Below are 26,017 nucleotides of genomic sequence, written 5' to 3' on the forward strand. Positions count from 1 at the left end.
GCCAATCAGTCAGTGTTTTTAATTTTCAGAAGTTAAACTGACAGGAAAAACGTCACAAGAATACTTTCTACTATAAAATATTTTCCCCTGATGTTGTGATGCATGCTTCCATGAATATTTGTTCCCGTGAGTGTTAATGCTGACTGTCACGTTTCAGGCTCACCTCTGCTGTGCATGGTTCTTCTCGAGTAGCGTCTGCTCGGTCTCCTCTCAAATGATGCCGAGCGCCTTGCTTTGCTGGCCTTTGTTGTCTGGTATTCAGTCTTGCCGCTGATCGTGCAAACACAAGAATTTCTTTACAGTTGCAAACTGTTCCCAACAAACATTTCTTTCTTAACGATGCTCTGTGGCAAAAACAGGCGCAGCAATGACCCCTGCTGAACCCTGAAAGCATCCAGGCGATAACCTTTCATTAACAACAAACCCCTTCAACCCCCGTGTTAAATCAACATTACTGCAGAGCTTATCCAACTGGGTAATGTTTAAACACACAGTTGGGAAGCAGCTTGCTACTGCAGCATGTTGATACCGAGTGCCTGTCAGTACCACTGCAAGTATCTGTGTGTACACACATGGGCTACTTGGCATGTATAGAGAGTGATTAAGCACTGTTTGTCAATCTGAGACGGTCTTCTTGGCGCACAATGACAAACACACACATCTAATTTGTGACATATTAATCTCGAGCAGTCTGCCACAATCCCCAGTTTACGTTTGAGTCTCCCACCACAACCATATTTCTCAGAGCTAAAATCCTAATTTTATCCTGTGATTTCCTTTTTAAAAAAGCTTGGGAATTATATTTTTTATGATCTGGGATGTAAGGTTACGTAAAACTGACTAAGACCACATACACACAAAGACTCTGAACAACCACAGCCCTGGCTGTGCATCTCTCACCTGTATCTGAAGCGTGAGCCCATGCGTATGAATCCAGAGCGTGCAGAGTTCTTCTCCACAGGTCCTCTCAGCCTAAAGAAAGCGTGGTGCTCCACAGCACACTTCCAGAGATGCTTACAGGCCTTGGGGTGGTCCATCCTGAAGACAAAGGTGTGCTCCTGCTCTTTACCCTGAGGAGAATCGGGACAGGGTTGGACTCGATTAAAGCGGTTTGACATCATTAGAGCAAATTGTGAACTTCTGCAGCTGGAGTAGAACTTGAAAGTGCAGCAGTGATCTGGCAGGTAAAAAGGACTCAAACAAGCCAGTGATGTCTTTATTTTTTATTTACAATTTTTATGATGAATCTAATATTTTAAGTATAGTTTAAAATCCCTGCATTTTACCAGAAAAACTAGTTGGGGCAGGAAAAACTGCATAACAAGTTTTGATTATTTTTTCCACGTCTGCATTACATGCCCCAACTACGCATGTACTTTAGCCATGCATAGACTTACTGAAGTGTAATAGGAATGACTGCTTGGTCATCGAACCTCCAGCTTTTTGCGTCTGCGATGGAGTACAGTCAGAGCTTTCCTTACTGAAGGGGCCTGATATGCGAGGAATGAACGGCTGTACCACCAGCGCAGGTGCTGCCTCATTAATTTGATTTCTCAGAGAGGCGTGGATGAAAGCCCGCCTGGCACTGCAGCCAGTTACAAGACCTGGAGCCGGTCCAGTGCCAGTCACACTGTTCCTGCATTTCCATCTATTCTCAGGTGTACTTCTGGTATTTCACACATGCATGAAGCTACACCCCAACCTCCCACTCCAAGGGGGAAAAACACAACATCCTTTACACAACAGGGGTTTCAGCAAAAAACAGTCACGTGAGTTAACAGACTGGCCAGCTGTTAGAAAAAAAATGGTCTGAAATTTAGAGTGACAGATGAGGGGAAGTGACTGCTTCACTTCCTCCACCCGAGCAGACGGGTTTACTGTCAAAGTGTGTGTGTGTGTGCGCATCACATTACTACAGCATACATTTGTTAAAGGACAGAGTTAGGAGGTGAAAACTGTGTGTGTACCTGTTTAGACGTCTTTATAAGGACCAGAAACTGGCATTCCACTATACTTGTGAGGACACACACGCTGATCCTCACAAGCTTTTTGATGCTCAAAATGTCAAATCAAATCAAATCACTTTTTATTGTCACATCACATGTGCAGGCACACTGGCACAGCACATGCGAGTGAAATTCTTGTGTGCGAGCCCCACAAGCAACAGAGATGTGCAAACACAACAACACAAACGAGCAAAATACAAGAATGGCCAACCTGAAACTAATAAATATATGTACAATATATAATAGTGTATGCATTTCTGGATGTGTATACTAAATATTTTCCTACGTGTGTGTGTGTGTGTGTGTGTGTGTGTGTATACACATTTTTACAAATTAAATAGTAAAAAAATAAAATAAAATAATAATAATAATAATAAAATATATAAAATATACAGAGTTGAATATGTGCAAAACAAGTGGCATTTATATACAGTGTGGAGTGCATAATGTTGAAGTTCCAGTAGTGAAGCTGAGGTGTCTATGACGTGTTCAGCAGTCTGATGGCCTGATGGAAGAAGCTGTCTCTCAGTCTGCTGGTACGGGACCGGATGCTGCAGAACCTCCTTCCTGATGGAAGCAGTCTGAACAGTTTATGGCTGGGGTGACTGGAGTCCTTGATGAGTGGTTTGTGTGGTTTTAATGTCAGGGTTACGATTAGGTTTAGGGTCAGGCATTGCATTATGTCAATTACATGTCCTTGCTAAGACAACAAAACGAGAATGTGTGTGTGTTGGGAGGTTTGGGGGGCGCATACCAGAAATACCAGAGGGGGCAGGCTCCTTTATTAACCTCAGTCAAAGACCCGAGGGACGGACACACGGACACACGGACACGGACACACGGACACACGGACACACACCTCCCTGTTATAATATGGATTGGGAACAACATCAAACAAAGTTTTTTGGGGGGATTTTTCTTTGATAAGAAACAACAAAAAATGTTGTTTGTTGGAATTTTCTGAAAGGTCTTAGAAAATGATTTTACACTGTAAGATGAACTTTTCTCAAAATGCTGAAATTCATCCTGATTTGTGTTTCTTTGTGGAAGCTGACACATTAGATGTGTTCAGTGAGTTTCATGAGATCGAACAGTGTAGAGTTACAGCTGCAAAGTTTAGCTTTTATAGCGTCTGGTATTTTCTAATTTACTTCAACCAGACCAGCTGAGAATGATAAAAGCTCATTCAAACAGGAGCAAACGTGCAGCAACTAGAGTTAATACAAGGTTTGAATTTTGTTAAATTAGCTTTTATTCTTATTTCATTTTGATTTTTTTTTCACTTCTGTTTAGTTTCATTAAAGGTTTTTTTTTTTTAATTCGGTTTTATTTGAGTTTATTATGACTCAGAGTGAAAAACTCAGAACAGCCACTGTAATGGAGACTTTGCAGCCTAACGCACACACAAAAACACCTGCTCGCACCTGATGTGCTGAATAATGTGATCACACTGCAGGTGTTAAAGACATTTTATCTATATTTTGAATTTAATTTAGTCTTGTAAGCACAGGAGTTAAACTTTTTTTTTTTTTTTTTTTTTTTTTTTACACCTGGTTTTACTTTGTTTCTATTAACATTAAGAAGATACTGCCCGTCTACTCCGTATTCTCCACGGTCTGCTGCCCGTCATGTGTGCATCGTGTGTGCGCGCTCGTGATCACCTGATCATCATCCTCCACGACCACAAGCGTCAGTTTGCTCTTCTTGAAATCCAGACGAGTGATCTTGGGCCTAAGACAGTCACACAGGAAGGCAGGACAAAATATTATGTCTATAAAGCATGAAAAGAAAAAAAAGTGAATTAGGTCCGAATGAAACGTACCAGAAGAAAAGGCCGATCTTAGTTTGTCCTTCAAACACCAGAACTCCAGTGGGTGTCAGGCCCAGGCTGTACTCGTTACCATCTCGAGCCTGCAGGGCAGAAGTGATGAAAAGACAGGAAGGGAGAAGAAAGAAGACACATCAAAGAGCTCACATTATGATCTTATCATATGCTAATGTTGCGATGCACATTCCTTTCTCTTCCTGTCTTTCATCAAGGGCACTTCCTGTTTGGGATCCTACGTGTGCTTGATGTGTGTGTAAACGGTACAGAAAGACCGTGTCACTTACCTTCACCATATGCATGTCCACCCCGTACATTTCGAGCCACTTTGCTTTATTCAGGTAGTTGATCTCAGCCTGGGCTGGTGTCTGACCTCTGAAAAAGGTGAGGAGGAAACGCATGCATCAGACTACACTCCCCTCCTTCCCTGCCACCGCTTCATGTGCTTTCCCTTTGCCTCCTCATCCCCCAAACCAGCTGTGGACTCATCTGGTTGTTGGGGATCTCTTTAATCGTCGGGTCTTCACCTTCGGTTGTGATTTAAAACAACTTTGTGCGAATTAAATAAAAAAAATGAAAGTGCAGTCCTAAGATGTTTGGCGTATATGGCAGCGTGGCCATTACATGACTTTCTACCTGTGCTCATAAACACACTACCTCAGTAACAACGAAACACTTACCTGCACTCCTTCCATGTGTTATATATAGCCAGCTCCATCTCCTCTGTCTGCTCAGGCATGAAGCGAAACTCTGACACGAGATCCAAATTGTGTTCTAATGGATCACAGTCGCCCAACTCGGCTGCAAACACACAGACGCATCTTTACAGTTAATGATGGAATACCCCCCCCCATTCAGCATTTTACCAAACATTTCAAGTTGCTATACATCAATACAACCATTACATCCCAAATTTTAATAATATGTATGCATGAAGTCCATAGTAACTACATAAAAACATGTTTTTGTAAACGCACATTTCTAGTTACAGAAATTTCAGGTTTATCCATCAAAACTGTAAATGCAAAAAAGTTGCCCAAAATAGTTTCCAGCCACAGGAAATGTATTTTGAGTGTTTTCATAGTTTCATTTTTGAGATACACCAATTTTTATAAACTGCAGGAAAAACAAAATAAATATAATAATAGCATGTTCATCAAAATAAACTATTTCCACCAGTGGAATTAAGCCTCTCAGAAACTATACAAAAAGCCATAAAGTCAAGCATGACTTTCAAAAACACCAGTTAACCTTTGAAAGGCCCTGTAATGGAAAAAAAAAAAAAAAACTTTCCCATGAAAAATGACATCACTTCCAGTTATGGCAGGTAATGGCGGACATGCGATAGTTCGCCCTGATATTTATTCCGACGTAGGGAGTGCTATGAACAGCTGATCGGATCGGCAAAGCGTGTTTGTGGAGTGTGTTTTTGTTGTTGCCAGCACTTTTTACACAATTTTTGGAAAGCCATATGTGGAAGGAAACTGCCACCTGGGACAAGTTGATTGCATGATATGCAAGTGCAACTCCTCTGGTTTCATATGCAAAAGAAATTATAGCGCTAGCTTATGTGGTTGCACTTCTACTGGGAATTAAAAATAGTTACACAAATAAGAGCGTGCACGCTCCGATGGGCTTAGAAGGGTTAAAAATTAAATAATTACATGAATTAATAAAAATAAATCTGTTCTTTATATTTTTCTAGAAAAATAGGAAATGGGTACAACAATTTATAGACTGTGCAAACATACATGGAAACACAGTATTTAAGGCATGAAGAGAGTTTGCACAATTGCTTGATCGCCCACTGAAACCATTTCCGTACATGGATCAGATGAAGCTCCAGATGCATCTCTCAGGTCCTGTGTCCTTAAGAACTTGACTTTCACATACTGTTCACGTCATCTTCTGTTTGCTGCCACGTTTTCAGCAAACAGCTCTCTGGAAATCACATTGACGGTGCAAAAGTACTGTTTTATGCCAGTCTGTGTTATCTTTACCATTTTCTTAACTGAGGAAGAGAATAAATGCCGAGTTTCTGTGGCCGGCTGCTTGTAACAAAGACAATAATCAAATTTAAAATTGGTTCTTTGCTATGTTTCCTCTTATGTGTAGGCACAACACTGAGTTAGGGGTCTTTGAGTGCCTGGATGATTTAGAGGTCAGTTACGTGGCTTAAACAAAAGCATTTCCCTGAAAACGGTCGGGTACAAGGATTGGACTGAAAGCGAGAGGAAAAGCAGCCATCGTCCAAAGAAAGAGCACTTTGAAAATTACAGGAAAGTCTGGCTCCATGGAAGCAAAACAAAGAAATGAGGGGTTGCTCGAGACTTCTGAACACTACTGTGTGCATGAATTCCTCAGATTTAACTGGTTTTATACTGAATCACCCACCTAAAAGTCTCCAATGAGGTAACGGGTATTTCCAGCTGCCAGCATAAGAAATAAACCATCACACAGAAAAATTGAGAGAAGGGAAAGAAAGAGTCGTGATTACGGCTTCAGTGTTTGGATACACAGAAGCAGCTCAGGTTTGTGATCTTCATTGTTTAGCTAGTCCAGCTGTGAGCTAAGCCTCGGGATAAAGGGGGAGAAAATATAACTTTAGCCTATCCCTAAACGTGGACCAACAACAGAAATGTGAAAAAGTTGAAGATAAAGCTAGAAAGCTCAGCTGAGGGGCAGGGAGAAGGCAGAAAGGGTGCTGGATTAGGGGGCCACAGAAGAGGATCGAGCACTAATGAGCTGGCATTTACCCACAATGACCATGTGTAAGTGTGAGCACACAAGGGTTGGTGCACGCAAGCCCATTCCATAAATGTCTCCAGCGACTCAGTCTTTGCTCCTCTGCAGCACCTCTGAAATGGCTCATTGCAGGTAAACACTGGACTTATGAAACAGCTACTGCAGGTGTGTGAAGGTAGGAGCTCAGAGTGTAAGTCAAAGACTGCCATGACTGGTTCCAGATACGCATCTGTGATGTGAGAGCCTCGTTGGCACACAACCTCACCAAGAACACCAAGTTAGCATTTGAGGCTACAGCTCTGCAGCCTCGTTTAGTTTGCATGGACTAAAGTTCTCCAGCTGCTGTAAGATCTGGCTGCACTGACTTTCTAAGCCGAATCTCCAGACCAGAACAATCACCAGCTACATAAAACATAAGCTGTGTGTGAAACACTGATGTGCTTACCCTGTAGTGAGAAGGCAGCCAACTCCACCGCTGTGTCAAACGGACATTCGAGCCTAAAAACACAGACGTGCAAAAATGAATCGTAGTGAAACCCATGAAGCTCAAGCCTGCAGGTTCCCTTCCATAAAGAGGAAATCAGAATTCCATATTTTAATCTCTATTTAATGACTGAATGAAGGCATCTACACTCCAATGACCAGCAGGTCAATATATAATCCTGTAGGGCTCTGAAGGTTAGAGGGCAAAGAAAACCAACACAAAGGATTCACATTTAAACACATTAGCCAGAGTTCAACAGTCGAGTGTCTCCTCAGATCTGTGTAAACTATAGAGATTTGTAGACGTTCCCCCCACGCTGCCAACATCTCTCTTACTCAGTGAATTTACTTGTTTGACGAGCTGTTGTTAATAACAAACTCCTCGGTAACCCAACGTTAAGCTTACAAGGTAAAAACTGCAAACCCAACATCGGATCACATCTGAGCAGGACAAGTTCATTTTAACTAGTCAGAGTTTAGAAACTATGACTGAGGACAGTCTGCAGAGCACACTGAGCGTTTTTTTGAAGCAGCAGTAAAAACCTAACGTAGTTTGACCTTTAAATAAATGCAGCTAAGTCCTATGTAAATGTCTCCGTGTCCTTTCAGTAAGCCAAACGTTCCAACTTTCATTCCTGACTGAAAAGCTGTCCACGCCTTGGTAACTAATAAAGCTTCTTACTTAAATTCAAAGGCTACAGTGCAGGATTGTTTAGTTACCAAACAGTTACAGCACAGCTGTATTAACAGCTGTCAGGGAAGTGTTCCCACGTGAATGAGACATGTTGTATAAAAATGCTTTGAGAGCTCGAGCAGAGAGGCTGAAAAATGCTGATCATTTTCTGCTCTGAACAAGCAGAAGAAACCTCAGAATGTAAAGAACAAATATGGGAACAGGCATCATTCTTAACACCTGACAACTTAAAACATGCCAACGCTTAAAAGTGTGCGCAAGAAACAGAAGTTACATACTTGCTACTGAGGAGGTCTTGTTTCAGCTGCAACACAAAAAGATATCTGAAAGAAAGCAGAAGGAAATTATCAGATATTTCACCCTTCTGAGTGGTGCGTGGCAAAACTTCCTTTAAAGTTCACTACAGTGGGATTTTAAAATGAGAGGAAAGAAATGCAGGTGTGGGTGTCTAAGCCCACCTGGTGAGCTCCTCGTGCAGGTTGTTCGGCTCTGAGGAGTAGAACTTGACTCTCATGTGAAGGCAGTAAGGAGGGCCAACTAAATGGAAAAATTTAAAAAAGATATTTATGAAATTTAATAACACAATAGCGTGTAATGTGTGCCTCGTGTTATTCACATGAACACAGTCGTATTGGCCTCTAACATTTCAAAGAAATCCATTTGTGATGTCGGCTGGAGAATCCCAGCTGGTGAGTTTCTCTTCCAAAAACGTAAACATGCTCTTCACACAGGGATCAATGTGTTTGGGCTGCAATACTCACTTTTCACTTGTTTCTTGATACTTTTTGTGACATCGAGCCAATGCTGAAAGAATACAAAGCAACAACAATTAAATCAACACAGCAAGGTTTAGCAAAACTAACATGAAAGCCAACAGCAACATTACTATACATGCGCCTTTATTGAACATAGAAACAAAGCACTGGTGTGGTCAACTGATACAAAGCGACCACTTGAGTTAATTGGTTAATAAGTGCGCTGTTCTTCGAGGTTTCTTCTTAGAAGTTCAGGCTCTGCGAGGCATGAACTATGTTAGAGAGAGAGGGAGGCGTCTGTGTCCATGTCAGAGACAGAGATAGATAACAGAGGAACAGCACTCTCTCATCTCTCTCCCCCACATTCCTTATTGCAGCCCTCCCTCTCCCAGCGCTCTAAACCTGCCTCCTGTTTGCCTGCCTTTGAGTTTCCCAGTGAAGGAACAGAGTCCCCGAGAGACCGATGACTTCAAACTGTTTGTGTAAGAGGACAGCCCGACTCCCAGAGTGGACCGAGCCTTTAAGCCCTGAAAGTGAAAGTCTGTGTCTCAACCTTTCCTGGGAGAGCAGTAATGTGGGATATGTGGCTAAAACATGACTGTCAGAGACACTTGGTATCATATCAAATAAAAGCATGACACAGAATTATACGGCAGCGACATACAGATAAAGAACAGATATTTAAATTTTTGATATTTACTATAATACAGTCATAAATTAAAATGAACTCCTTACCCAACAAATACAATAAGATGTATATTTCTCCATAACATAAGTGCTAAAAGTTAGAAAAGTAAACAAACAGTGTGTAAACATTTACTTTTTATGCATCAATCCAATATCTGTAATGGGGGAAAAATGTTAACTTTAAGTATTAACAGGAAGTCTGCAGATTTAGTCAGGCATTAAATTTTTTTATTAATAAATAAACAAAAAACAACCAGTACAGAGTCACAAGACACCCTCCATGCTTACTGGAACTTGTGCCGAGTCCATGAAGCGTATTCCAAAGTAGTCTTTCTCAACAATGTCCAGATGGTACATGATCTGTTCAAACAGCTCCTCGCCTTTGGCTTTTTTCTGTAGAGGCAAACACATGAAAGAGAAGACTTCAGTGCTCTTGTTTCAGCACATTAATGAAAGTTAGGGTTGCCTCGGCCTCCAAGAAGTTTATAAATGATAAAACTGATTATTTGATCAGTCTTTGCAATGCCTGCAGCTCTGGAAAGTTTTTTATGGGAAATAATATAATTCCCTGGAATACATTCTGACTTGTGTGGAAGAGATTAGAGAAAATGTTAAGCTGTCAGAAGCTGAATAGGTGTTGCCCTCTCTGACGAGGCCGTACCAGTCACTGCCTGCGTTCACGTTGGGACTGGGAAATATCTCAAATATACACCGCTCTCCTCTCAGTCTCACATTTCCATGAGGAGCAGTCACATCTCATGACAGAAGCTTTGTGTGCATCCGAGATCAATCTGCAGCTCCACAGTTCTCATAGTCCTCTAGTGTTCAGGAGTTTAGAATCAGCCTATAAAATCGGTACCAATCGGTCACCACTGCCTGATCGAGCTGGCAGCGTCTGTTCGTCCATAATAAGAAAGTAGGAATTATTTGATCAAACAGGTGCAGTTTCAGCTGTTTACCAGGTTTCACCACCCCCGGTTACTGGAGCACAAGCCTTTTTAGTTAAAACGTTCCCTGGATGCCACAGTACTTTTCCATGTGCCAGGTAACATTGTTTCTAACATACTAGGCCTAGAGTTTCCAATTTATCTCACTTCATGCAACCAAACCAGTTACATGACATTCTTTCTGAGGCTATAACGGCACAACTATGTGCAAAATGTTATTTCCAGAAATGGGTGAAGTGTTTAAGAACTAAGTAAAAAGCTTAAGCAGGATTGCCTCGATCTCTCTCACACACACACACACACACACACACACACACACACAGATCCCAAGAGAGCTCCTGGGCAGCACAGGGGGCTGGCCCCATGCTAGCTGGCATAGCTGACGAGGCATACCGCACCCCTACAGTACCCTGGGAGAGGGAGCACAAAGGACTCATTGTGTGTGTGTGTGTGTGTGTGTGTGTGTGTGTGTGGCATTGTTAGAGTCTTTGCAGTCTTTCTGCCTCCCTGTGAGCACACAGTTCTCCCTCTGAGACGCTCAGATTGTTTAATGACAACAAAAGTCTTTAACCAATATCAACTACTGCAGTACGAGTCCAACCAAGCAGCCGGGGGAGCGATGTGTCCATAAAAAGGAAACAATATCTAAGATGAGTAGAAGGGTTACGGGGTTATTTTAGAAAGAAAAACACGATTCGGGCGTTTGCATGCATGTAAATTTAGTCTACTCTTAAATACTCCATTCAAAAAGCATCCATGGGCTTGACCTTTTCTCTGGTGCTACACACAAAAGAAGGTCAGTGTAGGTGATAGGGTGGGGTAACTGGTGGCAGTGGTGTAAACAAAACAGAAGGGAATAAACGTCCAAAAGGGAAGGATCCTTTGGCCTGGGGTGGTCTTACATATAAGAACCAGAGATGGTAAACCTGTGAGGTGTGGATCCTATTCAGGGTGTATTTCCAGCCACTCGGACGTCTCGCAAGAATAAAGGAAACCAGGAAGCATTGAGAAGGGACACACAGCATTTCCTAAGTTACTGTATGTCTAAGCTGACACCTGGTGCCAGATGTTTATACCACTGGTTCCCAGTTTATGTGTTAAAACACACTATAGTGATCTGAGATTTTTTTTTTTACTGTGAGTCGAAGGGCACCTCTGTCCACTGAGCCAATCCACACTGCTCAGGTGGTAGAAATGTTAGTCTGCTTTAGCTTAAGTCTGACTTGGGATGCGAATATGTCAACAAGCAAACTAGACCGACACTGAAACACCACCATGAGAGAGATGTAGAGAACTTCAAAGGAGGACTGGGTCTGAACCTAAAGCCACGTTAAGGTGATGCATGGAGGGCATACGCTAGCAGAGAAGAGAAGAAGGGACTAATATGAATACAGGTTTAGCTTTATTTTTGGTTTCCCTTTGTTACACCTTAAGCTCAAAATGTTAAAAAAAAAAAAAAAAAATCACTGTTTTATACAATGCAAATGAATGTGTGACGCACAGACACTTGACAGCAGGAGCACAGAGAGCCTCTTACAAACAGCTGTGAGTGAAATACAGAGCAGATTAAAATTAGAGATGCAAAGAAGGGATTTTTTGCTAGTTTTCTAATATAAACGTTCATTTACAAGCATCGTAAAAATCATACGATTATGAGTGATGAAGCCGTTTACAATCCAGCCCGCTCTTTGTCCAAAGGTCTTCTGTCATTATTATCCTCAGCTGTGAAGTAGGGCTGCTCAATTATAGCAAAATTGGTCAGCTTTAGACTCTACCATAGAGCCTTCACTGTGAGAAGTCTGCAAAGGCAGACCGGGACGAAGAGAGGGCCAGGAGGCAGCGGAGCTGCTGCTTCGATGGCCGGCACAGTATAAATGCAGAGAGCAACAACAGCTAACCAACACTCCTGTCACACAAACCTGAAAGCTGACCGAGTGGTTAAAAGGGCAGCTGCAGGTTCTGTTAATGAGGCCTCTGCAGCAGGGCGGGCAGTTCATTTTCCCCAAGAGTCCACATGACAAACTGGGACTGTTGTGTGCACGTGCATGCTTTGTAAAATTTCAAAGGCTTTTTTAATACAAAGTGCTATTGCTGTCTTGCTTCTTGTTACTTACTTCAGCTACTTCCCTTTTAGTTCTCACTCAGTGAGAGAAATCTGGTCTGTTTTGGGCTTTAAGTGCATGAAAGTCAGGTTCAGTGCGGTCACTGGGAGAGTTTGTGTATCTGGGTTTGTTAGACTTCATCATTGAGAATGTGATGATGGTAGATCCAAAGACGGCCAACACTTTCTGAGCACGTGTGCTTATGAGTGTAAAGTTCTCCTCTTTGAGAGTAAAAACTCCAAAGTGAAAAACTGTCTGTGATTCAGCCACTTCTTAAGTTAACCATTAAAGTTACAACACCAACAACATGGTTAATTTTTAGCGCTTACACAACACCTCCTGGTGCTAAATTCCCAATTTCAGATCTCGATTCATTTCAGAACTTAAGTTTTACTGAACCATAAAACTCCAGAAACGAATCTTGAACTGTGTAACATGCGTATTATTAACAGTGTCTGAAACGCAGACATCTGGAGGCCGAAAGCTGAAGCGTTTGCTCCTAAACCTCGCTCTGCTTCACTCTGTGCGCTCACACTGTTGGTATGAAATATAATGAAAGTCCAGCTCCCTGTGCTGCTGGCAGCATAGAACAACAAAGGAAAACAACAGCCTCTCCAAACCATCAAGGCTTCCCAAAGCGACAGGAAACAAGTTTTCTTTAAGTTCTTTTAACTAAACATTGTGCCAACACTTCCCAGTAGGGCTCTGCTGCAAGGCGGGAAAATTCTCTTTCATCTTGATCTCGTCAAATTAAAACTGATAAATAAACTCTGCATTCACACACACACACACACACACACACACACACACACACACACAGCTTCTGGCAAATACAAAAAGGTCCTCTCTGAACATCACAACGTTTTAATTGTGCTTCCGTAACCCCTTAAAATACACTTTTGTATTCTTAGTAACTTTCATTATTATTCAGTTTTTCATACACAGTACATTGGGCATCCCCCAACGAGGCTTTAGTCAGAGTCAAAATAAAATTACCAGCACTGTAATGAAATTATTTTTAATTTTATTGGGGAGTAATGAGCTCCAACGTAGCGGATATTTGTGTGATCCAAATGATCAAAAATCACAGGACTCGAGTTCAGTCACAGAAGGTAACACAGACTGTGTCTCAAACTGATTAATTGGAAAATCCCTGTTATTCCAAATCTTTACTAATCTTTCTGATGACTACACTTAGAAAAACTGCATAACTTTGTAGTGACAAACCCACCGGTGAGACACAGCTTATTATGAGGTTATCAGAAAGACCCACAGTTTCAGCAGCACCTCAGCATCTGTCAACAGGTACTGCTCTACACTAGGCAGGCTTTAAAGTAGTGAAGGGCAGGACCACTGACAGAGCACAGAGGGGAGACGTCTATGACATTAATTAAAGCAGGATGAGATATGAAGCAGACACGAAAGAAAAGACTGCTGGGACTAACACACTGATAGCCTGCGTCTGTGCTTGCTTTGTAAACAAATGTTCCAACTTCAATGATAAAAATTGATGATTAAAAAAAAAAATTGACTCTGAAAATTAATCATCAGCAGATCTGTGTCACGAGTACCACAGAAGGCTAAGCTGGAGTGCTAGCAAAGCTGCCAGAGTCATCCACTACAGCTGTGACCAGACGTTTACAGAGGCTACAATCATTTCTTTTAACTGTTCATTCTCTGGGTGAAATTATTGTACAGCATACATCTTAAATAAACAAAACACAAAGATTTTTATTTTTCTGTATTCCACAATAATGTATATTAATAAGCAGTGCTGAACTTTCTACAGTGTTTTTAAGTTGATGAGAAGTTAATATTGTGACTGACGACAACTGGCAGCTTCTCTTTGTCAACATAATGAAGAGGATTTGTTTGACAGCACTTACTGGACTGACCAATCCGATGAGTGTGGTCATTAGATTGACCTTGGACCTTCCCGAACAACAGGAAAGTCTAAGGAACTCTAAGGCTACGTTCACACTGCAGGCGAAAGCGCTTCAAATCCAACTTTTCTGACCCATATCCGATCATGCTATGACAGTTTGAACGGCATAAATCCGGTATTTTCAAATCCGATCTGGGCCACTTTCGTATGTGGTCCTGAATCCGATACATATCTGATGTTTTATAAAGCGGCTGCTGTTTGATGGTCAGGTCGCATTAAAGCCGTCTTTTACGTCACTGACACAAGACAGACGCCAACTATCAGCGCCGGAGAAGGCATCGTGAACGCTTCCTGTCCATCCAGTGAAACTGTTGAGAAGACGACGTTGGAGAAACGTAGAGCTGGGCGATAGAACGATAACGATATGTATCGCGATATAACTTTTACTCGATAGAGAAATTAAGCTATCGCGATAGACCTCGCCGCTCTTGTCCTCTTAAAAAATAAATAAATAAATAAAAAAAGGTCAGCCAATCCAAATTAAGTAGCGCAGAGCCGAACCAATCACAGCCGCAGCGTCACGTCACGTGACTTGTAACGTACGGCACAAGTGCCAAGCCGCACGTGTGTTTGTTTGGGAAGCAGCCAGCGGGTAATGGAGGAAATGAGTGTGCCGACTAGAAAAATCAACCGAGCGTGACCGAAGAGAAAACAGATGATGGTTCCAACGCCGGAGAGATTGTCGAACGGAAGAGCCATAGAAGTTCCGTAGTGTGAAGGTATTTCGGCTATTTCAAGTCTGACAAAAAACAGAGCAGCATGCACTGTAAATTGTGCCGAAAGCAAGTCTGGAAATACAATAAACTGGTGCATGCGTCACACTGTGCGCCACGTTATTGTTTCGGTGAAATGAATTTCTACAATACTGTTAATTCTACTCTCTGCAGTGTTTAAATGCTTACATATACACACAGTTACTGTCCGTCCACACATACGACTCGGTTCTGCTTCTATGCCCCAGCTTTGTTTACTTTTTCCCACCAAGGCTTCTAGACTTCTGATTGGCCAACATTTCTGCACGGTTAGGAATCTAGCGCCACCTGCTGCTTTGGCATGTTCATAGCAGCGTTTTCCTTCATTTCTGCCTTTATGTGTGGACGGGATTATTTTTTAAAACGAAAACGGAAAATCTCCGTTTTCAAAAATACCCGTGTACGTGTGGACGTAGCCTCAGTCTCTGACTGGAAGCGCTAATTCGTCATTCGGCTTTTGTCAGACTAAAGTAACTGTTAAAACTGTTTGAAAAGCTCAGCTATACAACAAGGAGAGATTGAGAATTTCCTTTTAGTTCTCAGTTTATTTGATATTGACAAAAGTTAGTCAGTTTTGTCTGTTCTTCTGTAAAACAAACTAAGATTTATTTTTAGAATTAATATTTTGTTTCTAAGTGGAATTGACAATTTAGTCTGTTTCGTTTGTTCTATTTTGAAACTTAAACGCTTTAGCGGCTGCCTTTTGTGTAGTTTGCAATATTTGCCTTTATTTATCTGAAAAAGTCTCATGTTCCTTAAGTACATCTACCCTGTTGAACTTATTATGGGAAATAAATATTTAAATAAAAACAAGCTGCTGATTATTTCACATTTTACTTGTGAGCAACGGCACATTTAAATCTTACAAATATAGTTATTTGGCTTATATCGTGATAGATATCGTTATCGCCTGAAATGAAAAAAACATATCGTGATATGAAAAAATCTCATATCACCCAGCTCTAGAGAAACGTGAACATTTTCTTTGTACTGTATAATCTGCAGCTATCCTTTGAAGCAGCGCTCCTCTAAAACAGCAACAAGGGTCATTATTAGGCCAAATGTAAATAACAAAATAACTTTATAACTTAAAGCAAAATTGGGAAACATAAAGTCCGAAACAAGTCTTTATATTAAGGTGCATCAGTCAAACTGTTGTTCTGGGTCTAAACTGAACGCGTTGTGTGTGACGTCTTCTTTTGCGCATGCGCCGCTTTGAGCGTTCACACTAGAGCGCGTTTGCTGTCGCATTTTATTTGTAGTGTGAACAAGCAGACAAAAAAATAAAAAAATCTGAATTGAGCATCAAGACCTGCAGAGTGAACGTAGCCTAAAATCTAAGGATGAGAATTGTGCATTTACACATTGGGAAGATCCCTTGAAGCCATTTCTGCACAACTGCAGATTCCACGATCATCAGTTCAAACAACTGCACTTAACTACAAGTTTATTTGGATGTGTGACCACAAAGTCTGGAGGAAGACCCAAACAATCACCCTCAGATGACAGGAAAGGGATTAGGATGTTCAAGAAGAACACAGCACGAGTCAAACGCCTTCTGGAGAAAAGTTTGACAGTCAAACAAGACCAAGATTGAGCTGCTTGTTTTGAAAAACAACTATTTCAGCTAACTGGGGACATTATCGTAACTGCAAACTGAAGTTAAACGAGTGAGGAGAGTACTGAGTAAGGCTGTTAACAAGTGTGTGTCTGCTGCTGCCCAATCATTGAGAGTGCGCCAAGATAAGGTGGGAGTGTTTGCAGAAGCTACATACAAGCATATCTTGGGGAGGGGAAAAACAAAGAGTCCCAACATAAAGAAAAAGGTCCTGCTGGAATGCATTTGTAGAAGCTTTCCACACACACCAAACGTCTGAGTTTCTAGATGTATGAATGCAAGCACAGGCTGGAGTAGTAACATTCCTGTAATCATCAATTCCCCAGCAGAAACAAGAGGCCAAGAGAGCGCGTCCAAGCAGATAACATTCCTCTAAGGGACCGAGTAAGAAAACAATGGCACTCTCTCTTCATGTGCACAATACTGAGCTGGTAGGAGGGATTACACGTTAAGGATTTGGCAGGTCAGGCTGAGGACGGGCTCAGATGTGTGACATCACCTGTGAGATATGCTGAGTAAAACACATTCCTGCTCGCAAATGAGAAATTCCTGTAATGAGGTCTGCACTGCTGCTGGCAGCAGGCAGTTTGAGCCACAACATCTACAACGGGGAGAGCGAAATCAGGCAGTAACAGTGAGGAGGATTTCTCCCGAGCACATTTTCCTTGGAATTTATACAAGACAGCTTTCAAGATAAGCTTCGGGCTTCACTGGAGTTTTGGCTCACGGGAGGAAGAACATGAAGTGACAGGAAAATAATAATCACACGAGGGGGAAACTGTCCTAGAAGTGCAATCACTATCACTGTGCAGCAAGGCGCTCGTCTGTGAGGCAATAAAGTGAAACGAATAAAGAGAAAAAAGGGGAGGAGTGAGTTCTGGAGTGGTGACCAGCATGTCATGTGACCGAGCGTGTTCTCCAGAGAGGATCATGGAATTACAGGTGATCAGGAGCACGAGAGCTTCATAGGATTAACAGGACTGCTCCACTGACACAGGCACACTGTGGTCACTGGTACACTGCTTTCACTTTCCAGCTCATAACCACATAAGAACACCGTTTATGTCAAGAGCCCATCTGAAGGCAATTAGTCACAAAGAATGATTCACTCAGATGCTATTATTAACAAGGTGTCGATTTCAAGGATGAGCAAGGATCAGGACGCGTCCAAAAACAAGACTCTCTCACATGCGCCTGGTTAATGGGTCATTCTTTATTTTTGTAACGTGCTATTCAGCCTTGCTAAGTACATTTTTAGAGCGCTGATATCAACCTAAATATCTGTCCTATCACAGACGCACACTTATCTTCAACAGTGTACAACAACATAGTGACCAGTGTTGTTAGTTCAGGACAGTTTTATTTTGTTCTGTCACATCTGTAAAAGTTGGTTGGTTTTATAACATTGTTTCTAATATTTCTTATGAGTCAATAATCCGAGAAGATCAAAGTTTTATGAATTTCTATACGACTCAATATCAAAAATTAAATATTACTTGACTTAATTAAAAAAAATTAATAATAATAGGACCACTTATTTTCAGAGTTCTTTTTTTGGTAAATTTGCTCTTTTCCCCCAGGAAATTTGTCTATTTTCTCTTGTAAGCTGCCAGTTTTCCTCATCCCTGAAGAATAATGCAGAAAAATATACTTTTGGTAATTTAGAAATGGTGTTATATTATAGTTTGTCCAGCAGAGTAGCTCTCAGTCTGTTTTATAATATACTCAGCACTGTATGCAGCACATGTAGCAGAGCAGCAAGTTTTCCTGTATCTAAACAGTTAAGTTGTTAATTACTTTGTAAGGATTTGCATTGGTGCATAATTTTTTTTGTTTTTTTTTAAACCATATTTTTATTGATCATAAAGGTCAGAAATAACAGGAACCTGCATGAACAAATCAGGACTCTGTACCTGAACTAGTCCACAAACTGGGAGCCGGTCTGGAGCCCAGAGAAGGCCTGCATATGTTCCCAAAACTTAACATCCACCAGTTTCTGATAGTTTCACAGAAGACTGAGCGCAGAGCGAGCGAAATTCTCTAAGACGTAAAGGCTCTAATGAGGATCATAATTATAAAAGAGAGTGCGATGTGGAGCTGACAGACTTTTCCTGGCACAATGGGAAGTATCTTTAAAAACTCCTTACCGGTAAATCAACACTGACATCTGTCCCATCCAGCAGAGACACACGGCAGGTGATGATAGACGTTGCATCCCCAGCTGCAGGGATGTGCGTTGTGGCCCGCTGGGCTTCTCGTAGCCGGGCTTTCTCTGCATGTTTCCGGATGGAGCGTCGCCCCAGCGTCCTGCGCAGGAAACTTAACATGACGGGGGGAGAGGAAGGGCACCTGTACGCACCTGAAATCAAAGAGTGTATAGATTTTTTTTTTTAATAATTAAGGTAAAAATGTATTAGTTTTGTGTGCAGTTGGTCTGTAGTCGAGCCATGGCCGTCAGCCTAACCACGGTGGCGTGCCCACTCTCAACCTACGTTCGTACACCTCACCCTAAGGCCACAACTTCCAGTAGCTGTTGAAAGAATGAGATGGCAGGTAGAATCAGTGGAAATGAGCTTCCTCTGAACGGTGCTTGGGCTCTCCCGTAGAGATCGGGTGAGGAACTCTGTCACTTCAGGGTTGGGAGGAGCTCAAAGTAGAATGACTGCTCTTCCAACCTGAAAGGAGTCAGCTGAGGTGTTTCAGACATCTGACTAGGATGCCTCCTGAGTGGTTTTTAGCTGTGACTGAACAGGTGTGTCCTCTGGTTAGGGTGTACAGCTGCACAGGTGACACATTTTATGCTAAGCTGTCAAAAATCTGATATTCAAATACAGCTTATGTCACTTTGTATGAAGTTATGCTGCTCATTTAGTCAAGAAAACAGAACTGATAAGGTGGGGCTGTAATTACTGACGGCAGGTAACCGTGTACCTGGTGTCAAACAGATGATTTTCTTTCCATCTAACAGAATCCCCAAATAGATTATAAAGACTGATGGGAGGATTTCATAGATAAGGCTTTTTTTTAAATATAACAATAAATCTAGAAAATAAATATGTGCGATGTTATTTGACATCAAGAAGGCAAAGTAACGTTAAACACGACAAAACAAAGTTAGAGTTTACGTTTTAACTTAGTCTGAAACAGCTGCTAACGGTAATCGACCTTAAGTGTGCGTATTTTTAATATATTTTATTTTTTCCTGTGACTTCAGGTCACCCGGTAAACCAAAGTTCCTAAAAAAAAAAAAGTCCGAAACAGACCTAAAATAATTTTAAAAAATCCATTGGATCAACATTAATCAAATTAGCCCTAGCTTTATCGGTAACCTTACCCAGTTAAGGCCCCAAGTACCTGGTGTAAGCAAAAGCAACAGGTGTGCGTTCGTTATACCGCGCGGGCTAACCGTTAGCCACCAACGCGCTTAAGAAGTATGACTCCGACCGGGCAGGCGCGCCCCGCACAGCAAAACGAACGCCGCGTTTAGCGCCCAGAGCCGACGTACACTTGCTCCAGCAGACACTTGTGGATCCGAGGACGTCTGAATGATGGGCTACTTACAAAAACCTCCTCGCGGGAATTCACGGTGAAAGGACGCCCGCCTGCATCGCAGTCGGCTAAACAGAAGCCTCGGACATTTCCGCACTTTGTGACTTCTGGTTTTCTAATCTTCCTTCTCCTTGTTTTATTCCGCCTCGGTGCCTCTGCGGGATAATTTTCTCTCCCAGGTCCCAACAAAAAGTAGGAGGCAAGCGCTCCTCAGGAAGTGACGTCACGACAAATCCCGAAGAAAGGGACTCGATTAGCATTTTTAAAGGGACACACCTTTTCTTTTTTTAAACTTTTCTACTCACTTGGAACGAACGAACAAACAAAAAAAGTCATTAAGCGGTCATTTTCTTTGCAATTTATATTTACTTTATTTCAGTTTCTACTTCATTTATTTATGAGAGAAGAGAAAGGGGCTGCTGAGCTGGTACACGTAAAATCAAATATGTGTAAACGTGTAACTCGCAACAGCTTGCATGCTTTTGGAAAGCTGCAGCGCTTAAGGATTTAACCACTCATTTAATTTTTCTGAACTCGAATTATAAAGTATGGCCACTGTTTAACAGCAGCACCCCCTACTGGTTGCTGTAGGAACTGCTGGTTCATTTAAGGGAATTGGTGTGCCCAAACATTATTACTATATCTAGACAGAAAGTAATGAACGCTGTGGAAAAACGGGAAATGACCTTTTTAAGAAAAAGAAAACTATCACGAGAAATTAATCTGGAAGTAAATAGGTTTAACTTTCTTGGCCCCTAGACCTAAAGAGGCACTTGGAAAGCAAACATCTCCTCTGAGAAACTGATGCTGTTTCATTTGAAATTAGAGTTTTGTTTCCTGCACATATGAATACAGCTGTGCCTTTAAATTTAGCCCATCTTTGAGGTTTTGTGGCCAGGTACACAGGCAGACTTCTGTCAAAAGGCCTTTAAAATGCTAAAACAATGCCTTATCCTGATTCATTTCTATATTATTGTGATTAAGATCTGAAAAGATTCAGCTGTCTTCAGATTTTTGCACATTAATGTTCAAAGTTTTACAGCTTTGCCACTCAAATCCGATTCCCCTGCACGTTAAAAATGGGTGAATATCACTAAACTAAGTGCATATGCACCATGTGTGCCTTTGAAATTGTGCACATGCACTGCTGCACTGCATCCTAATGCAGCACACTGACCACATGTTTGCATCTGGAACCCAAACAGATTTTTATACCCCAGAAAACTGAGTGACAGAAGTGGATTGGTGGCAGCGAGAGTGAAAGAGAAAGCAGCGAGATCGGCAGTGATGCAGGCGAGGAGGCAAAGATGAAGATGCTAAGACCTTCTGTTGGATAAGAAATGAGTACAGATGGTCAGGGCACGTGCAGAGGAGAGACAGTGGATATGTTGGACAAAGGATGATGAAGATGGAGCTGCCAGGCAGGAGGAAGAGAGAAAGACCTCAGAGAAGATTTGTGGATGTAGTGAAAGAGGACATGCAGAGGGTTGGTGTGACAGAGGAGGATGCTGGGATAGGAGGAGATGGAGGCAGGTGCTATACCCCAGAAAGTCTATCTATATTAACACTGTGTGCATTTGGGGTCCAACATCATTTTCTCCAGCTACAATTAACAGCATCAGCACTGTCTCCCTTGTGTGACTGATGGCTTCACTCTACGCTTAAAACGGCACCAAATAATTCTAGTCGAGATCTTCAGCCTCCAGTCGCTCTAACGTTGCCCAACCTCACTTTTACAGTGTGGAAAAGCAAGGTGATCCGAAGCCACGTCTCCATGCTTTGACAGACAAGCTTTAATTGTTCATAATCAAGCTTATAGACATGTCCAAAGCACTGTAAAAACCAAGATACCAGAGAGGAACAAGCAACTGAGGACAAAGGATTTTATGACACAGGTAGAAGTTAACCAAGGGTATAATACGGTAAAACATTTCTCATGACGTTGTGGTTCATTATATATAACACTCGCTGTTATAGATTACCTTTCAAATAAAATGAGAAAGAAAAAAAAAGTTGGAAAGGGCATTGTTGAAATACACACCATTTGTGTCACATTTGAATCATCCAAAGGAGAGAAAAAAATAAAAATAGAAACAAAATCTTTCTGCTCACAAATGATTTTCCCTTTTATTTTAAAGTTTTTTTTTCATATACAACATTATATTTACATGTTCTAGTACTATTTACACAAAATTAGCAAGTGGCACTGTGTAGTTAGTTCTTTTTTATTCTTGATCCCTACAGGTGTCTTATTTTCAAACAAAATTTAAAAAAGATAAATTAAAAAGAAGAACATCTGAACAATGCTTTATGCCTCATCTTTCTCTCTCAGTAGGACTACCCGCCAATCAGCCTTCTACAAAGTGCTGTCTCTTCTTCGTTATCTTTACAAAAATACACCCCGAGCCCTCCCCGCGCCCCTCCACACTACTTCAGCTCAGTAACCTTGGATACACAGACAGTACCGATTACGTGTCAACAAAAACACGTCGAACACAGACGGCTCGAATCCTCCGTCATCGACCTCTCACCGCACGTTTTCTCGTCTCATGACGAGTTTTTTGTATTTTTTTTTGGTGGCACTTTTAATTCTGCTGCCAAAAACAAAAGCTTCACTTCTTCCAGAGTGCACACTCACAGATGTGGGCCTGCGGCGCGTTTGTCAATAAAAGCAAAAGTTAAAAAAAATCGCCGGCCCTCCCATGACTAGCCTCAGTTTGTCCTTCTGTGGAAAACAGGCTGTTTGATACTGTACCCACGGTATTCTGCACGGATGTGTCACTCGCCTCCAGGCCGTGCAGAGAGTGGGATCCATGTATAATGATCCAAAAAGAGAGGCAGCTGGGGAAAACAATGAGGAGAGAACTGTGGATGTTGCGTGGGCTCTGCAGAAATGACTGAAGTGTGTTAGGCCAATTTTGGGAGAGGGATGCAACACGGGAGAGATTAAGGAGGAGGAGGGAAGAAAGAAAAGAGTGAAGAGGAAAGCAGTTTCCAGGCTCTTCTTAATCCCACCTCTACAAGGATGATTCAGCTGTTTGAAAAGGAGGCATGAGCACAAAGTGAATTGTTTCACAGGCGAAGATTCAACCAGTTTCTTTTTTAAACCACACTTCAGGAAGGCTCCCTTTCTATTTCTTATTTTGTTTCTTTTGTCTTGTTTTTTCCAGAAACTTGAGATCAGGTTCGAGCAGGTCTGCGGCTTCACGGCTCAACCTTTCATTCCAGTTTACAGGCAAGCAGGCTGAGAGCAGACAGCTGCCAAAGTACATGTTAGAGATGGCTGAGGAACAGAGAGGGAGAGGTAACGGAGGACGAAAACCGAAAACACACATTCGTATTTTTCTCTCACACACACACACACACACACACACACACACACACACACACACACACACACACAGCGGTATTTGTTTCCAGCAGAATCCGCTGCGAGAGCCGAGATGAAACTCATCGCCACACTCGAGCGCAGCAGCATCACCGGGTTTTACAAATAAAACCGACTACCTGGGTTCTGTGAAATGAAAATACGAAAATTGTTTAGTCTCACCTATAATCTAAACATGTCTTACAAAGATGAGGTATCGTTTAGGGAAAAGAGAACCAACAAAAAGGGAAATATCGGCTGAATGTTGTGTTTGTGCTGCTTCTGTAAACAACTCTCACGCACAGGCTGCTGTCAGACCTCTCACAGCGAGTTTTTCTCAGGTTAACGCTGAATCGCGTGACTGCTCAGAGTAACCACACTTCCACCTGGACTGTCAGCATGTACCCGGGTTTGCTCCGGTCTGGGCTGAAAAAACAAAAAGACTAAACGCGGGGAGATCGATGGAGGGAGTGATTAAAGTTTGCTACTATTGTGCAAACGCTGTGGGGGGTGAAAAACAATACTGATTGCACAAAACTTGTAGCAGCTTTCACCCACAGATGTCTGACCCTCTACCTGTTCCTTTAAAGACCTGTGCAAAGAAAGCAAGAACTATCTGAGTTGCATAAAGAAGACCAGTATTTCCAGCCTGAGGAAGCAAGGTCAACATATCCAGGCTTTCTTTCTCCAGGATCTCTGCTTCAGGCGCACATAAAGCATACAGACATATAGTCTGACTCTTCTTTTGCAAAATGAAATGGACCAATTAACTCAAATGACTATATTTGATTAAGAATTTGATGTGGCCAGAGATTAGAGGTGTGAAACGTGAGAGGATACTGCAGGAGACGTGGGAATCACTTTCATTTCGTGGCCAATCGAACATTCCTGAAGAATTTTCTAATCGTCTTCACTTCCCGCAGTGTAATTAAAAAAAACCTTAATCACCAAATGAACACATTCAAATTCATTGCAGCAGAGTTTATGTTGCTGTAGCTTCACATCTGTAACTGGGCTCTACAGGTTGCATATATAAAACATGAATGGCGTTTTCAGGTAGACAGTGAGGAAAATGTGGCGCTTCCTGATGATTTTAAGCCAAAACACTGACATGACCTGCTCGGACCGGGTTCAGCAGAAGGTACCGCCCAGCGGGATCCAGCTCGGTTAAAAGAAACCATCTTTGCCACGATGAAGACTTCAGGCTCCACATTAATCCTAATCCACGGTGCGCCCCTCTGGTCGGAGGGACGCTGTCCGGCTCGAGGACACCGCGGTTTTTAGCGAGAAGCGAATCGATGCAGGAGCGTGAAAGTGAGCGAAAGCGGACGGGAGCTGTGGTGACGAGGATCAAAAACCCCGCCAAACAACGCCAAACACCGCCAAACACACCGCTCACAGAAGGATCGAGTACCAAACTCCCCCCAGCGCCGAACGAGAGGCGAGACGAGAAAGATCAAAGCAAGTACAATAAATTAAATCACTGTTGTTGTTTTTGCCCCCCCAAACCACAAAAATCAAAAGAAATAATGAAGTAGTTCGAAGAAGAGGAATCACACTACTTTACTACCTAAGATTTAATCAGGAAAGCATGAAGCTCTAGACTTGTACAAACAAAACATACAGCGTTTTTTTGTTCAGTGGACAGGGTTTGACACAAACTAAAACACAATAAATACTCTGAGGAACAAAAGATAAGGTTTTTCTCTTTATCTGCTAAAAGGACACTAAAAAAAAAAAAGGCAGGTCCGTCTGGCAGACTCACTCCGAAGGGGACAGGGCAACCCTTTGGGATTTAAAAAAACTAAAATAATAAGAGAGAGAGCGGAGGGGAGGCTTTCCATCCACAGTGGCCGCCCTTCCCCTTCGTACTTATGGCACTACAGCAACTCCCCATCCACGTTTTATCATCTCGTTCATTCTTTGATTCTTCTTTTCGTTACCCTGAACATTAACTCCCCCTAAAGGTACCTGTTCGACACAGCTGGGTTTTTTAACTCATCACGTCCAAAGGTTTTCATGTCAGTTTGTCTGTTCGTTTCATTTTTTGTCAGCTTAAAGTGCAACAGTGCTTTTGTTCTCTCGTCCGGCCTCCTCCCGGTGAGCCCCGCCCACCCACGTCACGGGTTAGCGGGATCGGGGTTCGCGCTGGTCTCGCTCGTCACGCTGGTGGCACTGGCGACGCTCGGCTCCTCCACTTCCTCCTCCTCCTCTTCTTCTTCTTCCTCCCCCTCTTCTGTCACTTCTCCCACATCCAGCACCTCGACTTCGTCGTCATCCTCTCCGTCCAGCTCTTCTTCCAGCATCTCCACCTTGGCCGCCTCCCCTTTCTCTGCCGTCGCCGCCTCGTCTCGCTCCTCTCCCGCTTTCTGCTGCTCTTTCCGCTCCTCCTTCTCGTCAGCCGCCTTCTCTCTCTGCTGGTAGAGGGCCGTCTTCAGCGGCTTGAACAGGTCTTCCTCGTAGACCTTGAGGATGGCCTCGCACACGAAGCGGTACTGGCTCTGAAAAGAAAAGCGGAGGCAGAGTTTAAGCTTTTAAAGTT

At 42.3% G+C, this 26,017-nt stretch overlaps 2 protein-coding genes across 5 annotated transcripts in view; both read right to left on the reverse strand.

The window, feature by feature from the left end:
* The window catches only part of epb41l5 (erythrocyte membrane protein band 4.1 like 5), a 36,612-nt gene extending 16,266 nt beyond the window's left edge, over positions 1–20,346 (reverse strand). For all 4 annotated transcript variants that reach the window (XM_082508114.1, XM_082508113.1, XM_082508115.1 and 1 more), the window contains exons 1-13: positions 20,121–20,346; positions 18,707–18,918; positions 9,484–9,588; positions 8,515–8,557; positions 8,212–8,290; positions 8,032–8,076; positions 7,022–7,074; positions 4,512–4,632; positions 4,119–4,206; positions 3,829–3,917; positions 3,668–3,737; positions 901–1,070; positions 164–270 (exon numbers count right to left, since the gene is read on the reverse strand). In XM_082508114.1, the coding sequence (XP_082364240.1) occupies positions 164–270; positions 901–1,070; positions 3,668–3,737; positions 3,829–3,917; positions 4,119–4,206; positions 4,512–4,632; positions 7,022–7,074; positions 8,032–8,076; positions 8,212–8,290; positions 8,515–8,557; positions 9,484–9,588; positions 18,707–18,886 (1,150 nt within the window). In that variant the 5' untranslated portion in view covers positions 18,887–18,918; positions 20,121–20,346. The remainder of the gene's footprint in view (positions 1–163; positions 271–900; positions 1,071–3,667; positions 3,738–3,828; positions 3,918–4,118; positions 4,207–4,511; positions 4,633–7,021; positions 7,075–8,031; positions 8,077–8,211; positions 8,291–8,514; positions 8,558–9,483; positions 9,589–18,706; positions 18,919–20,120) is intronic.
* A 1,863-nt stretch (positions 20,347–22,209) lies between these two features.
* The window catches only part of ptpn4a (protein tyrosine phosphatase non-receptor type 4a), a 70,830-nt gene continuing 67,022 nt past the window's right edge, over positions 22,210–26,017 (reverse strand). Inside the window, exon 27 of the mRNA XM_082508111.1 lies at positions 22,210–25,976. Coding sequence (XP_082364237.1) covers positions 25,596–25,976 — 381 coding nt within the window. The 3' untranslated portion in view covers positions 22,210–25,595. The remainder of the gene's footprint in view (positions 25,977–26,017) is intronic.

The sequence above is a fragment of the Aulonocara stuartgranti genome (genome assembly GCF_965226115.1).
Source record: "Aulonocara stuartgranti genome assembly, chromosome: 16".
NCBI lineage: Eukaryota > Metazoa > Chordata > Actinopteri > Cichliformes > Cichlidae > Aulonocara > Aulonocara stuartgranti.